The sequence below is a fragment of the Jaculus jaculus genome, chromosome 14 (genome assembly GCF_020740685.1).
Source record: "Jaculus jaculus isolate mJacJac1 chromosome 14, mJacJac1.mat.Y.cur, whole genome shotgun sequence".
NCBI lineage: Eukaryota > Metazoa > Chordata > Mammalia > Rodentia > Dipodidae > Jaculus > Jaculus jaculus.
The window spans coordinates 69,175,568-69,198,332 of NC_059115.1; the positions used below are offsets into that span (position 1 = coordinate 69,175,568).

Sequence of the window (22,765 nt, forward strand, 5' to 3'; positions counted from 1 at the left end):
TTTTAAATTTCACCTTTTCCCCCACACTTGGCCTGCAGCAGCCTTGTATCTAACTTCCTCGCTCCCTCGTGGTCTTTTCTCCTTGGTATCATCCTAGCATTCAATGGTAAGTTTCAAAAGCATGATTGATTCTGACAGCACCATCCCAAAGGATCATCCTCCTGCACCCCATGACGTGACGGAAGGTCCAGACTCCTTACAATTCAATTCAGAAAGCGCAGTGTGGAGGGCACAGGTAGCAAACCCAGGCCATTCATTACCAGCATGAATTGATGCAAGCCACTTCACCTCTCTTGGTAATTCTTTCCACTCCCCGTCTACTGTGTGGTGTGTGTGTGTGTGTGTGTGTGTGTGTGTGTGCGCGCGTGCGCGCGTGCATCTTTTTGAGGTAGGGTCTCACTCTAGCCCAGGCTGACTCAGAACTCACTATGTAGTCACAGGGTGGCCCCAAAGTCACGGAGATCCTCCTACCTCTGTCTTCGAGTGCTGGTATTAAAGGTGGGCACCACCGTGCCTGGCTCCAACCTAATTTTCTTGAAGTTTCCTTTCCCACACTCAGCCCTCTGCAGCTCCTTCATGGCTCTTAAGGACAGGGCCAGCACAGCGTTCACACGCGTTAAGCCAATGAGATCGGGCAATGGCAACTAGCTTTTCTACCAACGGGAACCCAACCCCAGCACTGCCGACCCAGAGGCGCCAGATCCTGAAGCCATCGGGGCTAGTGACACGTGCTCTTGGCAGGTGCTGCTCCTGAGCACCTTCTGCCCTCTCCTCACCTGAGCGGCAGGATGACCACTGCGTGTTGTTTGTTATCTGCCGTTCCTGTCGTACAACCGCCCCCAGCATGGCCAACCCCAGTGAGCAGTGTGACGTTCGAGAGCATGAACTCAGGATGACACCCAGCCTGCCTTGCCCATGCAGGTGGTGGCTGGCTCCAGGTCACCACCTTCTTCCTGCCTGTGGCAGCTCTTCTATTCTGATGTCCCAGGGAACTCCCCTTCCTTCTCACATTCCAGAAGAATGTGTGGTCCACCAAAACAGTCTGTCTTTGCTCTTCTTCTTTTTATATTGATGATTTTTAGCAAAGGGTCTACGTATCTTTTCATAATCTGACAAACTCTTTGGGTCCTCTCTCCAGATAATCTTCCATGAACACACACGCACACACAAAATTGCATGAAAATATCAGGAATGGGGATGGAGTGATGGTGCAGCAGTTAGGTGCTTGCCTGCAAAGCCTAACAACCCAGGTTTGATTCCCCAGTACCCACATAAAGCCAGATGCACAAAGTGGCACATGCATCTGGAGTTTATTTGCAGTGGCTGGAGGCTCTGGTGTGCCCATTCTCTCTCTCTCTTCTTTATCTATCTCTGCTTGCAGATAAATATATAAAAATATATTTTTTAAAAAAATTCAACACCTCTTAGAAGTTAATGGAGACCAGACCAAGATGTTACTCTATACCAGTGATTCTCAACCCTAGCTGTGCATCTTATTGACCCAAGGGCAGATCTCTCTCTGTACGACCATGAGAGGAAAGTTCATCCTAATTAGAGTGTTTGAGCCTAGTACTTTGAGCACAGACATGCTTTAAAAGCCTCCCAGCAGTTCCTAATGTGCACAGATGGCTGCTGGACCACTGTTCTCCCTTTAGAAATTCCACCCGTTATCAAGACTCAGGGTTAGCGGTACACAGCAAGCAGCAAGTGTGGCTATTTCTCATTGTCTGTGAGATTCAAACCGAGGAACACAGACACAATCTTTAATTCTCCTTTAACATTATAAGTGAAAGTTACGTTACGTTACGTTAATGTAAGAAAGGCAGATTATCTGAAAGCAGGCAGGCGTCCGCTACTCTAAACAAACGGGCTCAGCAACAGGCAAACCCCATGGACCACTGACCTGTGTTAAGAACAGACTCGCAGAGAATCAGCGACTGAAGATGAAGAGAAGGAAGACTAATTCTTAAGAGCCCACTAATGAGTGGACTGTTTTCATAATCAGAAATACTAACCATGCTACCTTTCAATACTCTTGAGTACCAATAAAATACTAATCCTTAGACTGGGGCTTTTCTTGGTGCTGAAAACATTTCACACGAGATCTATCCTCTGCACATTTTTTTTCAGGGTTACAGCATTGTTAATGATGGGCGTAGTGTCACGTGGCAGGCTCTCTAGTATTTGCTCCTTTTGCTTCATTCACTGGAATTTTCTTAGGACAATTGCTCAAGTGCTTACTAAATCTCTTAGGATTCTATGCTACGCTGTTTTATGTAGTAAAGAAAAGAGCCTGTTACCAAATAATTCCAAGACAAGAGCTACTTTCCACTTGTTCATCTACTCTGGTGTTTCAGGACGTGATGTTTCTAAGGGCCACCTGGGACAGGAAGAGGTCAAACCTACATTCCTGAGCCTCATGAAAACATTTCAGTTTCTAACCATCTGAGATCATGTGACTCAGGAATGTGCAAACTTAAAACTGAACCAAGTATTATAAGAACGTTACGACCGTATGCCATTCCAAGATCACTCCCTGACCACAAAGAAGCTGCAAGCCTCACTTCTCCATTAGCCCTTCTCCTTAAATGCTTACACATTATATAGTGTTCCTCATTATCAAATGGAGAGATAACATGTAGCAAGTACACATACCTGAACTGTGTCTATTTATTCAAAATTTTGATAGGGAAAAAAGGAAACAGAGCCTTATATGTAGGTGTAAAACATTTGCCAGACGATCTAACAGACTCCTAAGCACAGAACCAAATGCTCATGGTGACACTATATACGTGTATATATATAAATTTCAAATTCCTAAGGATTAAAAAAAGTATGCTATTTAAAAATAACTCATACGTTCTTTGCAATCTGGCTCAAGGTTTTTAAAAGAACATGAGAGTGCTTTTCAGAACTTTTTATTTTTTTAGCCCATGTTTGCTCAGGGCAAATACTGAACATGCCATGCTATGGAGCTCTGCCTTACCTGACAGGCCCAACTCCAGTGATGATCTGAAAGAGCTCCTGTCCTCCTCATCCCCCGCCATCAACTCCAGCAACGATCTCAAAGAGCTCCTGTCCTCCTCATCCCCTGCCATCAACTCCAGCAACGATCTCAAAGAGCTCCTGTCTTGCTCATCCCCTGCCATCAACTCCAGCAAAGATCCCAAAAAGCTCCTGTCCTCCTCATCCCCTGTCATGAGCCACAGCCTGGAGGCCAGTGCTTCTGTGAGGAAACCACTGCCTGTTTCTTGAACTGTGTTCTATGGATGCACACACACACACCATAGGCATGCACACACTATACACAAAAAACAGTACATACACTACACAACACAATGTGTGTTCAGTTCAGAGGTTAGAAAATTATCTAAAGAAATATGTTAAGTCTTTCTTGAAGACTATGAAAAATGTAGGCTTAAAATTTGTTTCATTTGGTTAAAAAAATACTAAGATCCAGGCATGGTAGCTCCCATCTATAGTCCAAGCTCTCAGGAGGCTGAGGCAGAAGGACTGCCATGAATTCTAGCTCCAGTTTAGGCTATAAAAGTGAGTTCCAGGTCAGCCTGGGCTAGAGTGAGATCCTACTTTAAAACAATAACAACTGAAACCTACCAATCTATGCACAAATGAGAACTAGAAAAAAAAATCAATTAATGTTTGGTTACTTTGTTTTGATAGTAGGATTTATGTAATTTTGTTTCTCCAAATAAGTCCGCATTTTCTTTACTGTGCAAAAATAACTTTAGTATCATTTTAAGAAGAAGCTAAACCTTAACTTTTCTAAGACTAAGAAGAATTATCTGTAGATAATAACGGAATAATTAATAAGTCACTGCAAGACATGCCAGGTCAAGGACCTGTGTGCTGGCTCTATGTCTCGCCTTGGCTGAGACGCACAAGGGGAGAAGAGAACAGAAATACAACGGTTCAGGGTCAGGTTCAAAAGCAGAGCTCAGCACTGGTCGTGGGAATTCAGGAAGTTCCATCCACAGCCTCCATGTCCCACAGTGACAACCTCAACCTCATTTCCTTGCGAGGTTCCCACGCACCTGCTGAGCGCCCACTCCCTCTCACCCGGGGCAGGCACATGACCAGACACCCAGCTCCAAAGAGCTCGGCACGGATCAGCCTGCAGTTCTGCTCGCTCTGACCTTGTGCGCCGAGCAGAGAACAAGCGTCCTCTCCCAGGCTGGCTCCCTGACGAATTCCAGACCCTCACCCACTGGCTGCGCCGAAGCCCAGTTCAGCCCTGAGCACTGAGCCCCACTTGGAGGCTGTTGCAAATGTAGCCTGTGCTGCACCCCACAGCAGTTACAGAACCCACCTGCACCCTGACAAGACCCCCGGTGACCTCCCTCCACAAGAAGGGAGTCGCCAGGACTCATATAAACAGCTGGGCATGGCCAGACACATCTGTAACCCTGGGCCTGCTGGGAGCGGAGACTGGAGAATCACTGGGGCTCGCAACAACCACAGCTCCACATCCACTGACTGAGTCCATCTCAAGGAAATACACGGGTCAGTAATAGAGGGAGGACGCTGATGCTCTCCTCGGGCCTCCACAGGCATTCATCTCTTAGACACACCACACACACACACACACACACACACACACCACATACTATAAATCCAAAAGAAAAATCACTCTCTCGGAGAAAGCTGGTCAGGTCACACACTGGAGGAATGTGGAGCTGTTTTACTACATATACACATATTTGTGTGTGTGTGTGTGTGTGTGTGTGGTGTGTCTAAGAGATGAATGAGAGAGATAGAGAGAGAGAGAGAGAGACATCTATCAGATATATATAATATATATATATGTATATATAGACATCTATCTATCTATCTATCTATCTATCTATCTATCTATCTATCTATCTTTTGTTTTGTTTGCTTTTTGAGGTAGAGTTTCACTCTAGCCCAGGCTGACCTGGAATTCACTCTGTAGTCTCAGGGTGGCCTCGAACTCATGGCGATCCTCCTACCTCTGCCTCCCTAATGCTGGGATTAAAGGCGTGCACCACCACGCCCAGCTTATATCTATATTTTTTTAAAGGAACTTTATTTATTAGAAAGAGGGGGAGAGAATGAGCACACCAGGACCTTCAGCTGCTGCAAACAAACCCCAGACACACGTGCCACCTTGTGCATCTGACTTACGTGAGTCCTGGGGAACTGAGCCTAGGTCCTCTGGCTTTGCAGGCAAGCACCTTAACCGCTAGGCCATGGCTCCAGCCCTGTTGCGACCATATTAAGAAAACACAGCTGACTTACAGCGTGCCTGTGCCGTTCAGAGGATTAAATGGATGTTATGGGAAACCAGCTGAATAATTCATAGAATTTCAACAGCAAAATCGCTGAAAAGTCAAACACATCCTTCACAGTTCCTTAAACATGTCATTAAAAACATTTCTTTTCCTTCTGGCTGCAAACATTTTAGTTTGTAAAAATTAGTTTTAAACTCTGAGATGTTAGGTTCTACGTTTAAAAATAAAATCCTTGGTACTAAAAGGAGTCATCAGCTAGTCTGACTTATCCAAATGCAGATTCCTAGTATTAGAACCAGCTCCACAAGGTAACACGTTTATGGTGAATGTGCCAAACTGAAGGCACTGTGCACTGTGGGTACTTACTGTGTGTCTTCCACGTGACCATTCACCAGCCCGTCCTGCGCTCTGGGCTCCTTACACATGGAAGCCTGTACTACAACTAGACTTTGCAAAGTATACTTTTAACCTACGAAACGATGGAACCACAACCCAAGTGGAAAATGTAACATCTTATTATTATTTTCATTTTCTTTCATCTTCTATTGGTTTTTCAAGGTAGGGTCTCACTCTAGCCCAGGCTGACCTGGAATTCACTATGTAGTGTCAGGGTGGCCTTGAACTCCTGCCTCTGCCTCCTGAGTGCTGGGATTAAAGGAGTGCGCCACCATGCCTGGAAACATCTTACTTTTATTAAGTTTAACCATTTAAAAGGAGACTTTATTCCAAGAGTTCAAATAGATAAATAAAATTACTAGAGGCAGAGGAGATGGCTCAGTGGTTAAAGGTGCTTGCTTGTAAAGCTGGCCAGCCCAGTTTCAATTCCCTAGCTGCCCATGTAAAGCCCAACAGGCATCCGTCTGCAGAGGCAAGAGACCTCTGCACACCCATGCACACACACGCACATACACATGCAAATAAATCATAAAATTTTTAAAAAGAAAATTATTAAAGAGTCCTCAGATAAAAGGAGAGCATTCTCAGAAACCTTATATTTAGATATGTTTAAAAATCACCTTATATCTACACCTTTCCATTCTTTGTGTCAGACACTTGGATGTGAGACTATTAATTCACTTGCTGGAACGATTCAGGTAAAACTTCTCTTCTTTAGAATATGGTTGCTATTAAGTTTTTAAAGGACAATGAAAATGCAGATTAGCTGAATCCTTAAAAGGGCAGTGGCTCACCCCTTTAATCCCCACACTCTACAAGCTGGGGTAGAAGGATCACAGTGAGTTTGGGGCTAACCTGGACTACAAAGTGAGTTCGAAGTCAGCCTGGGCTAGAGTGAGATCCTGCCTTAAGAAAAAAGAAAGACCAGGCGTGGTGGTGCACGCCTTTAATCCCAGCACTCTGGAGGCAGAGGTAGAAGGATCGCTGCGAGTTCACCTGAGACCACAGAGTGAAGTCCAGGTCAGCCTGGGCTAGAGTGAGACCCTACCTCAAAAAATCAAAAAAAAAATAAATAAAATAGAAAGAAAGAAAGAAAGAAAGAAAGAAAGAAAGAAAGAAAGAAAGAAAGAAAGAAAGAAAGGAAGGAAGGAAGAAAAGTAAAGTAAAGTAAAAAGAAAAAGGCCTCAGAAGAGTGAGTAGCTAGGTTTTAAGGGATAAACAACTTGATTTCATATACGCTGGAAACACTGGTTTCTTAAAACTGACAGTAAAAATATTTTATGATTTGCATTTTTTAAAAATAAACATTAATGAAATAGAAACAAAAAAAACAATCCAAAGAATTAATGAAACAAAGACTTGGTTCTTTGAAAGGATAAACAAGATCGATAAACCCTTAGCAAAGCTGACCAAAAGAAAGACAGAAGAAACACAAATTAATAAAATTAGAGATGAAAATGGTTACATCACAACAGATGCCAGAGAAATAGGACATACTATAAAAGCATATACTCCACCAAGTATGAAAATCTGAAAGAAATGGATAAGTTCCTTGATTTATATGACCTACCTAAATTAAATCAAAATGAGATTAATCACTTAAATAGACCTATAACAAGCATGGAGATCCGAACAGTTATCAAAAATCTCCCAACTAAAAAAAGCCCAGGCCCAGATGGATACACTGCTGAATTTTACCAGACCTTCAAGGAAGAGCTAACACCATTGCTTCTTAAGCTTTTCCACGAAATAGAAAAATAAGGAATTCTACCAAACTCCTTCTATGAAGCTAGCATCACCCTAATACCAAAACCAGACAAAGATAGAACAAAAAAAGAAAATTACAGACCAATCTCCCTCATGAACATAGATGCAAAAATTCTCAACAAAATATTGGCAAACAGAATACAAGAATATATCAGAAAGATCATTCACCCTGACCAAGTAGGCTTTATCCCAGAGATGCAGGGATGTTTCAATATATACAAATCGATAAATGTAATACTTCATATAAATGGATTGAAGGACAAAAATCACATGATCATCTCATTAGATGCAGAGAAAGCATTTGACAAAATCCAACATCCCTTCATGATAAAAGTCCTACAGAGACTGGGAATAGAAGGAACATATCTCAATATAATAAAAGCTATTTATGACAAGCCTACAGCCAATATATTACTAAATGGGGAAAAACTGGAAGCTTTTCAACTGAAATCAGGAACAAGATAAGGGTGTCCACTGTCCCCACTTTTATTTAATATAGTTCTGGAAGTCTTAGCCATAGCAATAAGGCAAGAGACACACATAAAAGGGATACAAATTGGAAAGGAAGAGATCAAGTTATCATTATTTGCAGATGACATGATTCTATATATAAAGGACCCTAAAGACTCTACTAGCAAACTGTTAGAGCTGATCAAAACCTAAAGCCATGTAGCAGGATACAAAATAAATACACAGAAGTCAGTAGCCTTCATATATGCTAACAACAAACACACAGAGGATGAAATCAGAGAATCACTCCCATTCACAATTGCATCAAAAAAATAATAGAGTGCCTTAGAATAAACCTAACCAAGAAAATAAAGAATCTCTACAATGAGAACTTTAAAACACTCAAGCAAGAAATTGCAGAAGACACTAGGAAATGGAAAAACGTCCCTTGTTCCTGGATTGGAAGAATCAATATTGTGAAAATGGCAATCTTACCAAAAGCAATCTACATATTTAATTCAATCCCCATCAAAATTCCAAAGGTATTCTTCATGGAAATAGAAAAAATAATCCAAAAGTTCATTTGGAATCACAAAAAGCCTCGAATATCTAAAATAATACTAAGCAACAAAAATAAGGATGGTGGTATCACCATACCTGTTTTTAACCTATACTACAGAGCCATAGTAACAAAAACAGCATGGTACTGGCACAAAAGCAGACATGTAGATCAATGGAACAGAATAGAGGACACAGATGTAAATCCAGGTAGCTATAGCCACCTGATATTTTATAACATTGCCAAAAATACTCACTGGAGAAAAGACAGCCTCTTCAGCAAATGGTGTTGGGAAAACTGGATATGTATCTGTAGAAGGATGGAAATAGATCCTTCTATCTCTCCATGCACAAGAATTAAGTCCAAATGGATTCAAGACCTTAACATCAGACCTGAAACTCTGAAACTGCTAGAGGAAAAAGTAGGGGAAACCCGTCAACATATTGGTCTTGGCAAAGACTTTCTGAATACAACCCCAATTGCTCAAGCAATAAAACCACAGATTAATCACTGGGACCTCAGGAAATTACAAAGATTTTGCACTGCAAAGGACACTGTGAATAAAGCAAAGAGGCAACCTACAGAATGGGAAAAAAGTCTTCACCAGCTATATATCTGATAGAGGATTAATATCTAGGACATACAAAGAACTCAAAAAGTTAACTAATAAGGAATCAAACAAGCCAATCAAAAAATGGGCTATGGAGCTAAATAGAGAGTTCTCAAAGGAAGAAATATGAATGGCATAAAAGCATCTAAAAAAATGTTCTACGTCACTAGTCATCAGGGAAATGCAGATTAAAACTACATTGAGATTCCGTCTCACTCCTGTCAGATTGGCTACCATCATGAAAACAAATGATCATAAATGTTGGTGGGGATGTGGAAAAAGAGGAACCCTTCTACACTGTTGGGGGGAATGCAATCTAGTCCAGCCATTGTGGAAATCAGTGTGGAGGTTCTTAAAACAGCTAAAGATTGATCTACCATATGACCCAGCTATAGCACTCCTAGGCATATATCCTAAGGACTCATCTCATTTCCTTAGAAGTACGTGCTCAACCATGTTTATTACTGCTCAATTTATAATAGCTGGGAAATGGAACCAGCCTAGATGTCCGTCAACTGATGAGTGGATAATGAAGATGTAGCACATTTATACAATGGAGTTCTACTCAGCGGTAAAGAAAAATGAAGTTATGAAATTTGCAGAAAAATGGATGGACCTGGAAAGGATTATACTAAGTGAGGTAACCCAGGCCCAGAAAGCCAAGCACCACATGTTCTCCCTCATATGTGGATCCTAGCTACAGATGATTGGGCTTCTGCGTGAGAAGGAAAAAACTCAGTAGCAGAGGCCAGTAAGTTAAAAAGGAGATATAAAGGGAAGAGAAAGGAAGGGAGGAGGGTACTTAATAGGTTGGTATTGTATATATGTAAGTAGAATTATTGAGATAGGGAGGGGATATGATGGAGAATGAAATTTCAAAGGGGAAAGTGGGGGGTGGGAAGGTATTACCATGGGATATTTTTTATTATCATGGAAAATGTTAACAAAAATTGAGATAAAATAAAATAAAAAATAAAAACAAAACAAAACAAATCCAAGACAGGAAAGAAAAAGAAAAAAAAAAAAAGAAAACATTAACATGCCTGCTTAGTAGATAATGACATATTTAAAAGTAAATATAATAAGCACAAGAAAACATGTTCAACATCACTCAGTAGAAAATTACAAATCAAAACCACAATGATAGTACCCATTAAATATCATAATGCCTGCTATTGAAAAAAAAATGGTGGCTGGGCCTGGTGGCTGTGGTGGTTTGATTCAGGTGTCTCCATGAACTAAGGTGTTCTGGAGGTTAGGTTCCCCAGCTGATGGCAATTGGAAATTAAAGCTTCCTGGAGGAGTGTGTGTTATTGGGGACGGGCTTATGGATGTTATAGCCAGTTACCCTTGCCAGTGTTTGGCACACTCTTCTGTTGCTATTGTCCACTTTATGTTGTCTGGGGGGTGATATCCACCCTCTGCTCATGCCATCGTTTTCCCCTGCCATCGTGGAGCTGCCCCATGAGCCTGGAAGCCAAAATAAATCCTCTTTTTCCCAGAAGCCACTCTTGGTTGGGTGATTTCTACCAGCAATGTGAACCTGGCTGCAACAGTAAAGTGGTACTGAAGAGTGGGATTGCTGCTAGACACCTGACTGTGTGGCTTTGGTCTTTTGGAGCTGATTTTCAAGAGGAATGTGGGAGGATTTGAAACCTTGGCCTAAGAGATGCTTTGCAGTGCTGTAAGTACAGCTTGATGGACTATTCTGGTCAGAGTTGAAAGACCTGAAGGCAGTAAGAACTATGGACTGTGAGGTTTGGTTTATGAGGGTGAGAAAGAGCTTTGCTTGGACTGGGCTAGCAGTTTGTGTGGGAAGCTCGCTTTTATGCCCAGGTCCTGAGAAGTTGTGCAGGGTTGCTTTGCATAGCAATGAACTGGTATGAGCAGAGGGATGTGGCACAGAAAAAAAAAAAAAAAACCTTTGAGCCTAAACTGCTGCCCATTCACCTGCAAGTTGTTTGAGAGATTGCACCTTTGAGATTGGCTAGCTGACCTGCACTGGGGCAACAGGAAGAATGTAGACTCTCTTGAAGGGGCCTGAGTGCTCAAGAAGTGTCCTGTTCTGAAAAGTCTGCTTTATTCTCCCCTGGATTAACAAATTGGCACTCTACCTGGTATTGTGGAGTATAAGAAATGCTGGAAAGAGAGGGTCATTGAGTTTGCAACACGGTCTTGTGTTTTGGAAATGGCCATGGGCAGTGTGAAGCAGGATTGCTGGATGATTGCATGGAGACCCCATGGGGCTGTGAAGAATAACCGTGGCTTGCAGTGGAGATGCTGGGACTACGAGATGGCTGCTAAGGACAGCTGCCGGCCCCGATGAGGTTTTCCAGGACTGTGAGTAGCCTAGCTGGAGGGGCGGAATTGGAATGTCAGAGACTTGTTGCTAGTCAGAATTATCAGACTTGGAGATTTGTCACTGGTTAGAGTTGCTGGACTTGAAGCTGCAGTTTTATGTTTTCCCTGGTTGTTTTAAATCTTGTATTGGTTCAATATTTCTTTGCTATGTCCAGTGCCATCTTTTGCAGTGTGAATGTTTATTCTGTGCCATCATGGGTTCTTAAAGGTTATTATTGTTTTTTTTTTTTTTTGGTGTTATGGCTCAGTTAAAAGATCTTGGACTATGGGGATGTATGAATATCACTGGAATTGATAAAAGTTATGGCAAAGTTATGGCAACTTTTTTTTTGTTTTTTCAAGGTAGGGTCTCACTTTAGCTCAGGCTGACCTGGAATTCTCTAAGTAGTCTCAGGGTAGCCTCGAACTCAGTGATCCTCCTACCTCTGCCTCCTGAGTGCTGGGATTAAAAGCGTACGCCACAACACCCAGCAAGGGAACTTTTAAAGTTGGACTGAATGCATTGTATTTTACATCATGTATCAATATCAGTTAATGGGGGCCAGGGGCAGAATGTGGTGGTTTGATTCAAGTGTCCCCCATAAACTTACGTGTTCTGGAGGTTAGGTTCCCCAGCTAATGGCAATTGGAAATTAAAGCTTCCTGGAGGAGTGTGTTGTTGGGGGTGGGCTTATGGGTGTTATATAGTCACTTTCCCCTTGCCAGGGTTTGGCACACTCTCCCGTTGCTATTGTCCACCTGATGTTGGCCAGGGGGTGATGTCCACCCTCTGCTCATGCTATTGTTTTCCCCTGCCAACATGGAGCTTCCCCTGAAGCCTGTAAGCCAAAATAAACCTTTTTTCCAGAAGCTGCTCTTGGTTGGGTGATCTCTACCAGCAATGCGAACCTGACTGCAACAGTGGTGCACGCCTTTAATCCCAGCACTCGGGAGGCAGAGGTAGGAGGATCGCTGTAAGTTCGAGGCCAGCGTAAGACCACATAGTGAATTCCAGGTCAGCCTGGGCAAGAGCAAGACCCTACCTTGAAAAACAAGAACAAAAGCAAAAAAAAAAAAAAAAAAAAAAGAGAGAGAGAGAGAGAAAGAAAATAGCAAGAGTTGACGAGGATATAAAGACATCAGAACCTCTGTACATTAGTGGTAGGAATTTTAAAATGGCATAAGCACTGCCAATGAAGCATGGGATTTCCTTAGAAAACTAAAAAGAATTGTCACTTTCAGATACATACCCAAAATAACAAAAAGCAGGCTGCCAAAGGAAGTATTTGATGACTCTCTTTATAGCAGCATTACATACAAAAAACAAAGACGGTGCAAGTGACCCAACTGTGGCCTGATAGATGGATGGATCCAAACAGCACGGTACATGCAAACAACAGACTGCTACTCAGCCTTGAAAAGAACAGAAACCTGACATGAGCTACAGGTTGGAAGACCCTGCAGACATGCTAAGTGAAGAAAGTCAACCCCAAAACACCAGTATGCCTGCGGTTACGTGCATTCCCTCTGGCTACCTCACACAGTCAAAATCACAGGGAGCAGCAAGTTGGAGTTTCAATTTTCAGAATAAAGAGTTACAGACATGGGGCTGCAGAGATGGCTTAGCAGCTAAGGCGTTTGCCTGCAAAGCCCAAGGATCCTGGTTCCATTCTCTAGGACCCACATAAGCCAGATGCACAAGGGGGTGCATGCGCATATGGAGTTCGTCTGCAATGGCAGGAAGTCCTGGCATGTCCATTATCCTCTCTCTCTCCCTCTCTCTTTTTCTCTCTTTCAAATAAATAAAGAAAAAGTAAAAAATAAATAAAAATTTTTAAAAAGCGCTATAGACATGGATGGTGGCGATGATTGTGACATAGATACACTTAATATAACTGAACTGTATACTTAACAATGGCTATGATAGTCAATTTTACGTTATGTGATTTTGTCATCATTTTAAAAGTCAGTGTGTGGGGGGCGGGGGGGGGTGGAAAGGGGTGGTGAATCCAGGCAAGCAAATCCGTCATGAAGGTTGAAGAGTTGTACCAATTCCGAAATATGAATGAAATACTGTTTTGTATATAAACCACCTCAGATGGTAAGGGAGAAGACACCCAACTAAGACTCTCAAAAACCACAGGTATACTTCATTTTGAAAGCTCAAAAGGGGCTAGAGAGATGGCTTAGTGGGTTAAGGCGCTTTCCTTACCCACATAAAGCCAGATGCACAAGGTGGCACATGCATCTGGAGTTCATTTGCAATGGCTAGAGGCTCTGGTGCACCCATTCTCTCCCTCTTCCTGTCTCTTTCAAATAAATAAATACATATTTTTCAAAAGCTGAAAAGAGGGCTGGAGAGATGGCTTAGCGGTTAAGGCACTTGCCTGTAAAGCCAAAGGACCTAGGTTCAATTCCCCAGGACTCATGTAAGCCAGATGCACAAGATGGTGCATGCCTCTGGAGTTCATTTGCAGTGGCTGGAGGCCCTGGTGTGCCCATTACCTCTCTCTCCTGTCTGACTCTGTCTCTCTCAAATAAATAAATAAAATTAAAAATATTTTTTTTAATTTTTATTTATTTATTTATTTGAGAGCGACAGACACAGAGAGAAAGACAGATAGAGGGAGAGAGAGAGAACGGGCGCGCCAGGGCTTCCAGCCTCTGCAAACGAACTCCAGACGTGTGCGCCCCTTTGTGCATCTGGCTAACGTGGGACCTGGGGAACCGAGCCTCGAACCGGGGTCCTTAGGCATCACAGGCAAGCGCTTAATCGCTACGCCATCTCTCCAGCCCTAAAAATAAATTTTTTTAAAAAAGCTCAAAACAGGGGCTGGAGAGATGACTTAGCGGTTAAACACTTGCTTGCCTGTGAAGTCTAAGGATCTTGGGTTGAGGTTCCATTCCCATGTAAGCCAGATGCACAAGGGGGTGCGTGCATCTGGAGTTGTCTGCAGTGGCTGGAGGTCCTGGCGCGCCCATTCTCTCTCTATGTGCCTCTTTCTCTCTCTCAAGTAAATAAATAAAAATAAACAAAAATAAGTTTTTTTTACAGCTCAAAAGAATGTAAGTAACCAGAAACATGTGTGAAGATACCTGAATAGATGAAGCGCAGGATGTCTGACAGACAGGAACAGAAGAGGGCGTCTTTGACAACGACCCGTAAGGGCGGGTTGCCCGGAGGCTCCTGGCTGGCGCCTGGAAACACCGCATCTCTGTTGATGGCGAAGAGATCCTGGGCCGTGCGGACGATGCTGGGGTCCTGGATGTCGGTGGGACTCTTCACGTTGAACAGCAGCATGAACACGTGGCTGACGGCGCAGAGAACGATCTTGTGCGCCTCCACGGCCCCCTTCACATCTGGGTGGTAGAACGCCACGTCGGCACATTGGCAGCAGAACAGCAAGTTATTTAAGTCGGAGTTATAATGCGACGCTTCAGCCTTTAGCACAGGCATTTTTTCTGTTTCAAAAAAAGAAAATGAGGGCTGGAGAGATGGCTTAGCGGTTAAGCTCTTGCCTGTGAAGCCTAAGGACCCCGGTTCGAGGCTCGGTTCCCCAGGTCCCACGTTAGCCAGATGTACAAGGGGGCGCACGCGTCTGGAGTTCGTTTGCAGTGGCTGGAAGCCCTGGCGCGCCCATTCTCTCTTTCTCTCCCTCTCTTTCTCTCCCCCCCCCACCCTCTTTCTCTCTGTCACTCTCAAATAAATAAAAATAAATAAACAAAAAAGAAATTTAAAGAGAAAAGGACAATAACAGGTGTTGATGAGGACTAGGGATATTAAAACTCTCACACACTGTTGGTATGAATGTAGAGTGCCGTGACTGCTTTGGAAAAACAGTCTGAAAAACTAGCAGTGGATTATACATGAAGTTATCCTGTGATGCAGAAACTCTACTCCTAGGAGTATATCCAAGGGAAATGAAAATATTGTCCATATGAAAAACCTCAACCCAGGGCTGGAGAGATGGCTTAGCGGTTAAGCATTTGCCTGTGAAGCCTAAGGAGTCCGGCTCGAGGCTCAATTCCCCAGGATCTGGAGTTCGTTGGCAGTGGCTGGAGGCCCTGGCGTGCCCATTCCTTCCTCTCTCTCTATCTGCCTCTTTCTCTCTCGCTCTCTCTGTCGCTCTCAAATAAATAAATAAAAATAAACAAAAAAAAATTTAAAAAAAAAAGGGAAATGAGGGCTGGAGAGATAGCTGGTGGGGCGGGGGGGGGGGGTTAAGGCACTTGCCTGCGAAGTCTAATGGCTGAAGTTCCATTTCCCCAGTACCCACGTACCAGGTGCACAAAGTGGTGCATGCATCTGGAGTTCATTTGCAGAGGCTGGAGGCCCTAACACGTCCGTTGCCCCTCCCCTTCTGCTTGCAAATCAATTAAAAAAATATTTAAAAAAAGAAAATGACAATAATAAACTACTTTTCGGGTCTACAGACTCAGAGACCCAGATGAATAATTTACCAGTGGAGTGTAGCTGGCTGGGGAGATAGTCCAGAGGGTAGTGCTTGATATGCAGGTCTGAGGACCTGGGCTCCCCGGCACCCGGGGAAAAGTCGGGCACTGCCCCATGTAATCCAGGCTCTGGGAGACAGAGACGGGAGCGTCCCCTAAGACTGACTGTTCGGCTTTCTTGCTGAATCAGTAAACTCTAGGTTCAGTACAAGACCCTGGTATTTTCTGATGGCTTTTGTTGTTGTTACTGTTGGTTTTTAAAAAAACAAGTAGAGAGCAACTGAGGAAGACATCTGACTGATTACTGGCTTCCACATGCATTATTATGTGTGCCTATGCACCCAGCAACATGTGTACATATAAGATAAGTAGACCACACACATACCCAAAAGACTGCAATTATTAGGACACAGGCCCTAAAATATTTTCAAATTTATCTATCAAATATAGGACCAATGACCTACTAATTACAATATTGTTACCACAAGCAAATTAACAACAACAACAAAAATCTATGATCTAATCAGCTCATTTCCAGCTGACATTAACAGTTTACACAGTGTCCCAAAGAATGCCTTTTCGATGTTGTACTGAGCAAGGGATCTCATTGAGACTGAAGTGTGGCATTTTCAGTCACTGAATATTAGCTTTTAGTATAGAACAGCTCCCCTCCACCAAAGGCTATTTTTAAAAATCTGACAGTTCAAATTTTCCAACAGCATTTCTCAAAAACTGTGGCTTAACTACCACCTCCAGCACCAGCTCCAGCACCAGCCCAGAAGTTTCTGGGCCCGATCCCAGGTTCACAGCATCTGAACGCCAGCTGGTCCCCCTGGTGGTTTGAATGTAAATACCCTCCACAGCCTGCAGGGTTCTTGATTAAGATTCCTATTGAGTCCCGAGCGGCTGGAGGGCTTGAAGATGCAGCCTTGCTGGAGGTGGGTTTCTGAGGGCTGACCTCGGGGTTGTTAAGTCTAGCCTAATGTGTGTTCGGAGACAGCCCTGCCCCCTGTTCTCTCTCCGCTGCAGATGTGGGGTGAAGCGACCCAGCCAGGATGAAGATATAAGGCTCAACTAAACTCTTTCCTCCCATAAGCTGCTCACTGTCAGATGTTTTGTGCCAGCAATGAGAAGGTGACTGTTACAGCCCCTGACCACATTCAAGTTTGGGAACAGTTTCTCTAATACCTGGGAAGAATGACAGTAAGAAATAACTTGAGCTGGGCTGCAGAGATGGTTCAGCACTTAAAGACTCTTGCCTGCAAAGCCTGATGACCAAGGTTCGAGTCCCCAGTACCCATGTAAAGCCAGATGCACAAAGTGGCACCTGTGTCTGGAGTTCATTTGCAGTGGCAGGAGGCCCTGACATACCCACACTCATTCTCTCCCTCTTCCTTGTTCTCTGTTTCTCTCTCTCTATCTCTTATTTAAGAAATGTATTTATTTATTTATTTATTTTTACTAACAACTTCCATGATTATAAAAAATATCCCATGGTAATACCCTCCACCCCAACTTTCCCCTTTGAAACTCCATTCTCCTCATCTCAATCAGTCTCTCTTTTATTTTAATGTCATGATCTTTTCCTCCTATTATGATGGTCTTGTGTAAGTAGTGTCAGGCACTGTGAGGTCATGGATATCCAGACCATTTTGTGTCTGGGGAAAAAAATGTACTTTTGAAAAAAAATTAACTTGAGTCTACATACCTGGTTGTTCGAGCTGAGGTGGTCGAATCCCATGAAATGAGTTGGTCATTTTTCTTTTCTTCATTTTCTCACTTGTCTTCTGATTTAAGGCTTGAATCATAAAATACTCCAACTAAAACATAAATCAAATCAGAGTTAAAGGTCTGACAAAATTATAGCTCTGGGGGCTGGAGAGATAGCTCAGGGTTAAGGTGCTTGCCTGCCAAGCCTAATGACCCAAGTTTGATTCCCCAGTACCCACATAAAGCCAGATGTGCAAAGTGGCACATGTATGTCCTCAATGGCTAGAGGCCCTGGCATGACCATTCTCGCTCTCCCTGCTGTGCATGGTGGTGCATTACCTTTAATCCCAGCACTTGGGAGGTTGAGGTAAGAGGATTACTGTGAATTTGAGACCAGTCTAAGACTATATAATGAGTTCTAGGTCAGCCTGGGCTAGAGTGAGACCTTACTTCTAAAAACAAACGAAAAGATTTATAACTCTGATATGATTGTTATTTGTACCCCAGGCACATTACAAGCATTTTCCAGCTAGTGCCAGTATTATCAAGAAAGCACAGGTATACAATTCCTAATCTTAAAAAAATGTATCTAAACCAGGCATGGTGGTGCACGCCTTTAATCCCAACACTCGGGAGGCAGAGGTAGGAGGATCACCATGAGTTCAAGACCACACTGAGAATACAGAGTGAATTCCAGGTCAGCCTGGGCTAGAGTGAGACCCTTCCTTTGAGAAAAAAAAAAAAAAGGTATCTAGACAGATTGTGTCTTGTCTATACATAAAGAAACTTACCTAATTAAGAAAGAAATTTATGGGGCTGGAGAAATGGCTTAGTGGTTAAGCGCTTGCCTGTGAAGCCTACAGACCCCAGTTCAGGCTTGATTCCCCAGGACCCAAGCTAGCCAGATGCACAAGGGGGCACATGCATCTGGAGTTCATTTGCAGTGGCTGGAGGCCCTGGTATGCCCATTCTCTCTCTCTTTCTCTGCCTCTTTCTCTGTCTGTTGCTCTCAAATAAATAAACAGAAATAAACAAAAATTTAAAAAAAGAAAAGAAAAGCAAGAAAGAAATTTATGGTCAGGCATAGTGGTGCACACTTTTAATCCCAGAACCTGAGAGGCAGACGTAGGAGGACTGCTGTGAATTCAAGACCAGCCTGAGACTCCATAGCGAATTCTAGATTAGCCTGAGTTAGAGTGAAACCTTACCTCCAAAAATAAAAAAAAAAGAACTCAAGAAATATTTTCTTAAATAAACAAGAAGCCACATACTACAACTTGCTAACAGTAATTTTCTCAGTGGGCAAACACTGCGATTAGTGCTAGTGAAATTGTAGGTAGGGACATTTCTTTGAAATCTGTCCTTTGTATATTAAAACTCTCATCCACACGAAGTAACCTAGCTCCACGTCACGAGACATACCTTGCAAGACCTGGTGCCAAAACTCTACGCACACAACAGAATACTTGACATGCCAAACAAAAACACAACGCGTTCTTTAAAAGATAGTCTATACTACTTCTGTGTGTGTGTGTGTGTGTGTGTGTGTGTGTGTGTATACATATATATATATATATATATATATATATATATATATATTTTTTTTTTTTTTGTAGTTTTTCGGGTAGGGACTCCCTCCAGGTAGACCTGGAATTTACTAATGTCGTCTCAGGGTGGCCTCAAACTCACGGCGATCCTCCTACCTTTGCCTCCCGAGTGCTGGGTTTAAAGGCATGCGCCACCATGCCCGGCTCTACTTCCGTCTTGATAGATCATAAAGGCCCAGGAGGTCAGGTTTAGACTGACATTGTCAGACTCCTCAGAGGTTCATGTAGTTCAATGACAGCCATCTCCAGTTTCGCCTCTTCTCACCCCCACTTCTCTCCAGGCTTTGAGGTTTGAGCTCACCAGTGGCCATCCAGGCTCCTTTGCTCCTGCTGTCCTTCCCCCTTGAACAGTTACCCCTCAGCTACGTCTCAGGCCTAGGGCGATACACCCCAGCCAAGCCGAGCACCTTCAGGGGGTCAGAGCCAGGGCAGGCCCGGCACAGGCCCGGCAAAGGGACCGCACCGTCCCACAGAGCGGTGTGCTCCAGGGATGCTGCGCACTGTCTGCGTTCACCAGCGCAGCAGCTGCTCTCTGCGCATAGCTCCAAGGGCACCCAAAGTGTGACTTACGGAAAGGAGTTGAATTTGGGGTTAGTTTTATTGTTTTCAAGATATAAATAGTCACATACAGTAACTCTAGGTACAGGTCCAGAAACTTGATGTACCTATTGCAGGTAGACACATCGCCTTGGATTGTTGTGCCCTAAGAGGAGGGGTGCAACTGGGGAGGGCGAGGTGGGGCTCTCCAAAGCTCCTGGGCAGGTACCCAACTTGCCCATGCCTGAAGCGAACGCTGCACAGCGCTTCCTCCAGACTGATTTAAACACAAGACGTTCCATTTCCTTTCACTCTAACACTGTCATCCCCATCCACACTGATAAGATGCCATAACTGCCACTCACCACTCCTCCAAAGTACTTCCCTATGTAGAAGTCATCGAGGCTGTGGAGCTCCAGATAGGTGGCTCCTAGTTCTTTAGCAAGCTGGATCCCTTCCGTTGTACTGACACAGCTCCCTCTGTCCGAGGTACACAGGGGGCATGTGCAAGGCAATTCTTCTGAGGGGAAAAAAAAAATGAAAACAAAAAACTCTGAAATTAAACAGCAAAAGAAATGTACATACACAGGCTGACAGTGTCAATAAGTTAAGAGCTTGGATCACAATCGCTATCCACTGGATTCTCAATACAAAGCATCGGTAAGGGCTACAGAGATGGCTTAGTGGTTAAGGTGCTTGTCTGTAAAGCCTAAGGACCCAAGTTCAATTCCCTAGTACCCGCATAAGCCAGATGCACAAGGTGGCACACATATCTGGAGTTCATTTGCAGTGGCTAGAGACCCTGGCGCGCCCATGCTCTCTCTATCTGCCTCTCTCAAATAAATAATACTTTAAAGCAGCAGTGGTGATGGAAAAGTCCCTAGATAGACTAGCATGACCTATAAAAATAAACAGCATTTTAGAAAACAGACGGATTGAAAATTTGACACGTGCATGTTATGAATGGTAGTTGATATCATCAATAACAGAGCAACGACACTGCCATCAAGTGACATCAGGCCTTGTAGGTTTCACAACCCCAGCGTCAATATCACCAGGCCAGTAGTATGCCACGTGTCAAACTTAAAACCCAACCGTCCACAGAAACCATGAGACACAGGGAGTTGGATTTTCTTTTGTCATAATTTAAAAAGAAATTATTTTGTTTTTATTTATTTGAGAGAGGGAAATAGACAGAGAGAGAAAGAGAGCGAGCTAGAGTGAGAGAGGGAGAGAATGGGCACACCAGGGCTTCCAGTCACCACAAACAAACTCCAGATGCGTGTGCTACTTTGTGCATCTGGCTCACACAGGTCCTGGGAATTCAAACCGAGGTCCTTTGGCTTTGCAGGCAAGTACCTTAACCGTTAAGCCATCTCTCTAGCCCTTGTCATAAATTTTATGTATGTATGTCCATAAAGTTTGAATAAACCTTACAGTTTTAGAACCTTAAAGTTCACCTATATTCAAGGCTGCAAACTGCCATTCTCTGTATTAATTTCACATGAAGTGCATTCTTACTCTGGTATTTTAAATATTTTATTTTATTTATTTATTGAGAGAGAGAGAAATGCAGATAGAGATAGAAAGAATGAGAGAATGGGCGCACCAGGGCCTCCAGCCACTGCAAATGAACTCCAGATACATGCATCACCTTGTGCATCTGGCTTACGTGGGTCCTGGGGAATCGAACCATGGTCCTTTGACTTTGCACGCAACCTCCCTCACCAATAAGCCATTTCTCCAGCCCTTACTCAGATATTTTAATCACTGACCCAAAGCATTGTACGTTAAAGTTCACATTCAATCACTTATCTTTTGCTCTTTAAAATTGAAAAATTAACAAATGAATGTATAAGAAGGATTAACTCAAAGTGAATTAGCCTATAATTCTTGTTTGCCCCAGATACATAGTTAACAGATGGAATGGTATATATATACATACGTGTGTGTGTGTGGCTACTTACAAGAATACTCCTTACTCTGGCCAAAAGCACATGTTCCACTCCTATCCATCAGCTGGCTTTTTTTTCTTTGGTCTCTGTCTCACCACCACAGCATCATATATGCCACTAAATGGCAGCTAAGTCAAATGACACAGTCAGGCTAGAGAGATGGCCTAGCCATTAAGCACTGGCCTGTGAAGCCTAAGGACCCCGGTTAGAGGTTCGATTCCCCAGGACCCACGTTAGCCAGATGCACAAGGGGGCGCACGCGTCTGGAGTTCGTTTGCAGAGGCTGGAGGCCCTGGCACACCCATTCTCTCTCTCTATCTGCCTCTTTCTCTCTGTGTCTGTCGCTCTTAAATAAATAAATAAAAATAAACAACAACAAAAAAAAGAGAGAAGCAGTCATATCTAGAAATGCACACTGTAGCAGGCCGATGTCCCTGGAAAGTGTGCTCTGCAGTAGAGACTTCACTAGGGGGTGACCTTGGGAACAACTGTGATGCAGAGTGAGGGACCAGGATGCGTGGGTAAAGGAAAAACTGCAAACGCAATGCCAACGCGATTGCACCGGAAGCCACAGCTGACCCTCCGGGTCCCTGAAGCTGAGTGGGCCTTGCAGAGACGTTTCTCAGTCGATGGAGGGTGGCTGGGCTTTCGTATCCTCCAAGAGGCTTCGGTATAACCTTGGGCAAGGCAGTCCCCACCTGCAGAGAGTCAAGCCTGAAAGGGACTCTGCCAGTGCCATCACCCAACCAGCCTGACAACTCCGCGCGTGTGCAGTAGCTCGGAAAAGGCAGAGGAGCAACTCCTCTTGTACAAAAGCATGTTACTTAATCACTGTATACAGGTGGGACACGTGCGTAACACAGTGTGTAGACTGAGGATATTCAGAGTACACGCATACCGTGTGTGTAATCCTGTAGTGGTGTGTGCGTGTGCATCCAACAGACACACACAGCTGAGAACTTATCGTTACTGAAGGCATCTCCATTTTACCACGGAGGAAACTGGCTAAGGTAAGGCAGGTGGCATGTCAAAGTCTCCCTGTAAATTAGAGCTGGGACACAAAGACAAAACTGTTACTGGACTACCTGAGAAACAAAGGTGACATCTAAAGA

The 22,765-nt window shown here is 43.6% G+C and overlaps 1 protein-coding gene across 3 annotated transcripts in view; it reads right to left on the reverse strand.

Moving 5' to 3' along the window:
- Rhobtb3 (Rho related BTB domain containing 3) overlaps positions 1–22,765 on the reverse strand; it is a 60,796-nt gene that overhangs the window by 24,712 nt on the left and 13,319 nt on the right. For 2 of the 3 annotated variants that reach the window (XM_045133264.1, XM_045133266.1), the window contains exons 4-6: positions 20,064–20,218; positions 17,553–17,664; positions 14,489–14,854 (exon numbers count right to left, since the gene is read on the reverse strand). In XM_045133264.1, the coding sequence (XP_044989199.1) occupies positions 14,489–14,854; positions 17,553–17,664; positions 20,064–20,218 (633 nt within the window). The remainder of the gene's footprint in view (positions 1–14,488; positions 14,855–17,552; positions 17,665–20,063; positions 20,219–22,765) is intronic. The other variant, XM_045133265.1, reaches the window with a different exon arrangement.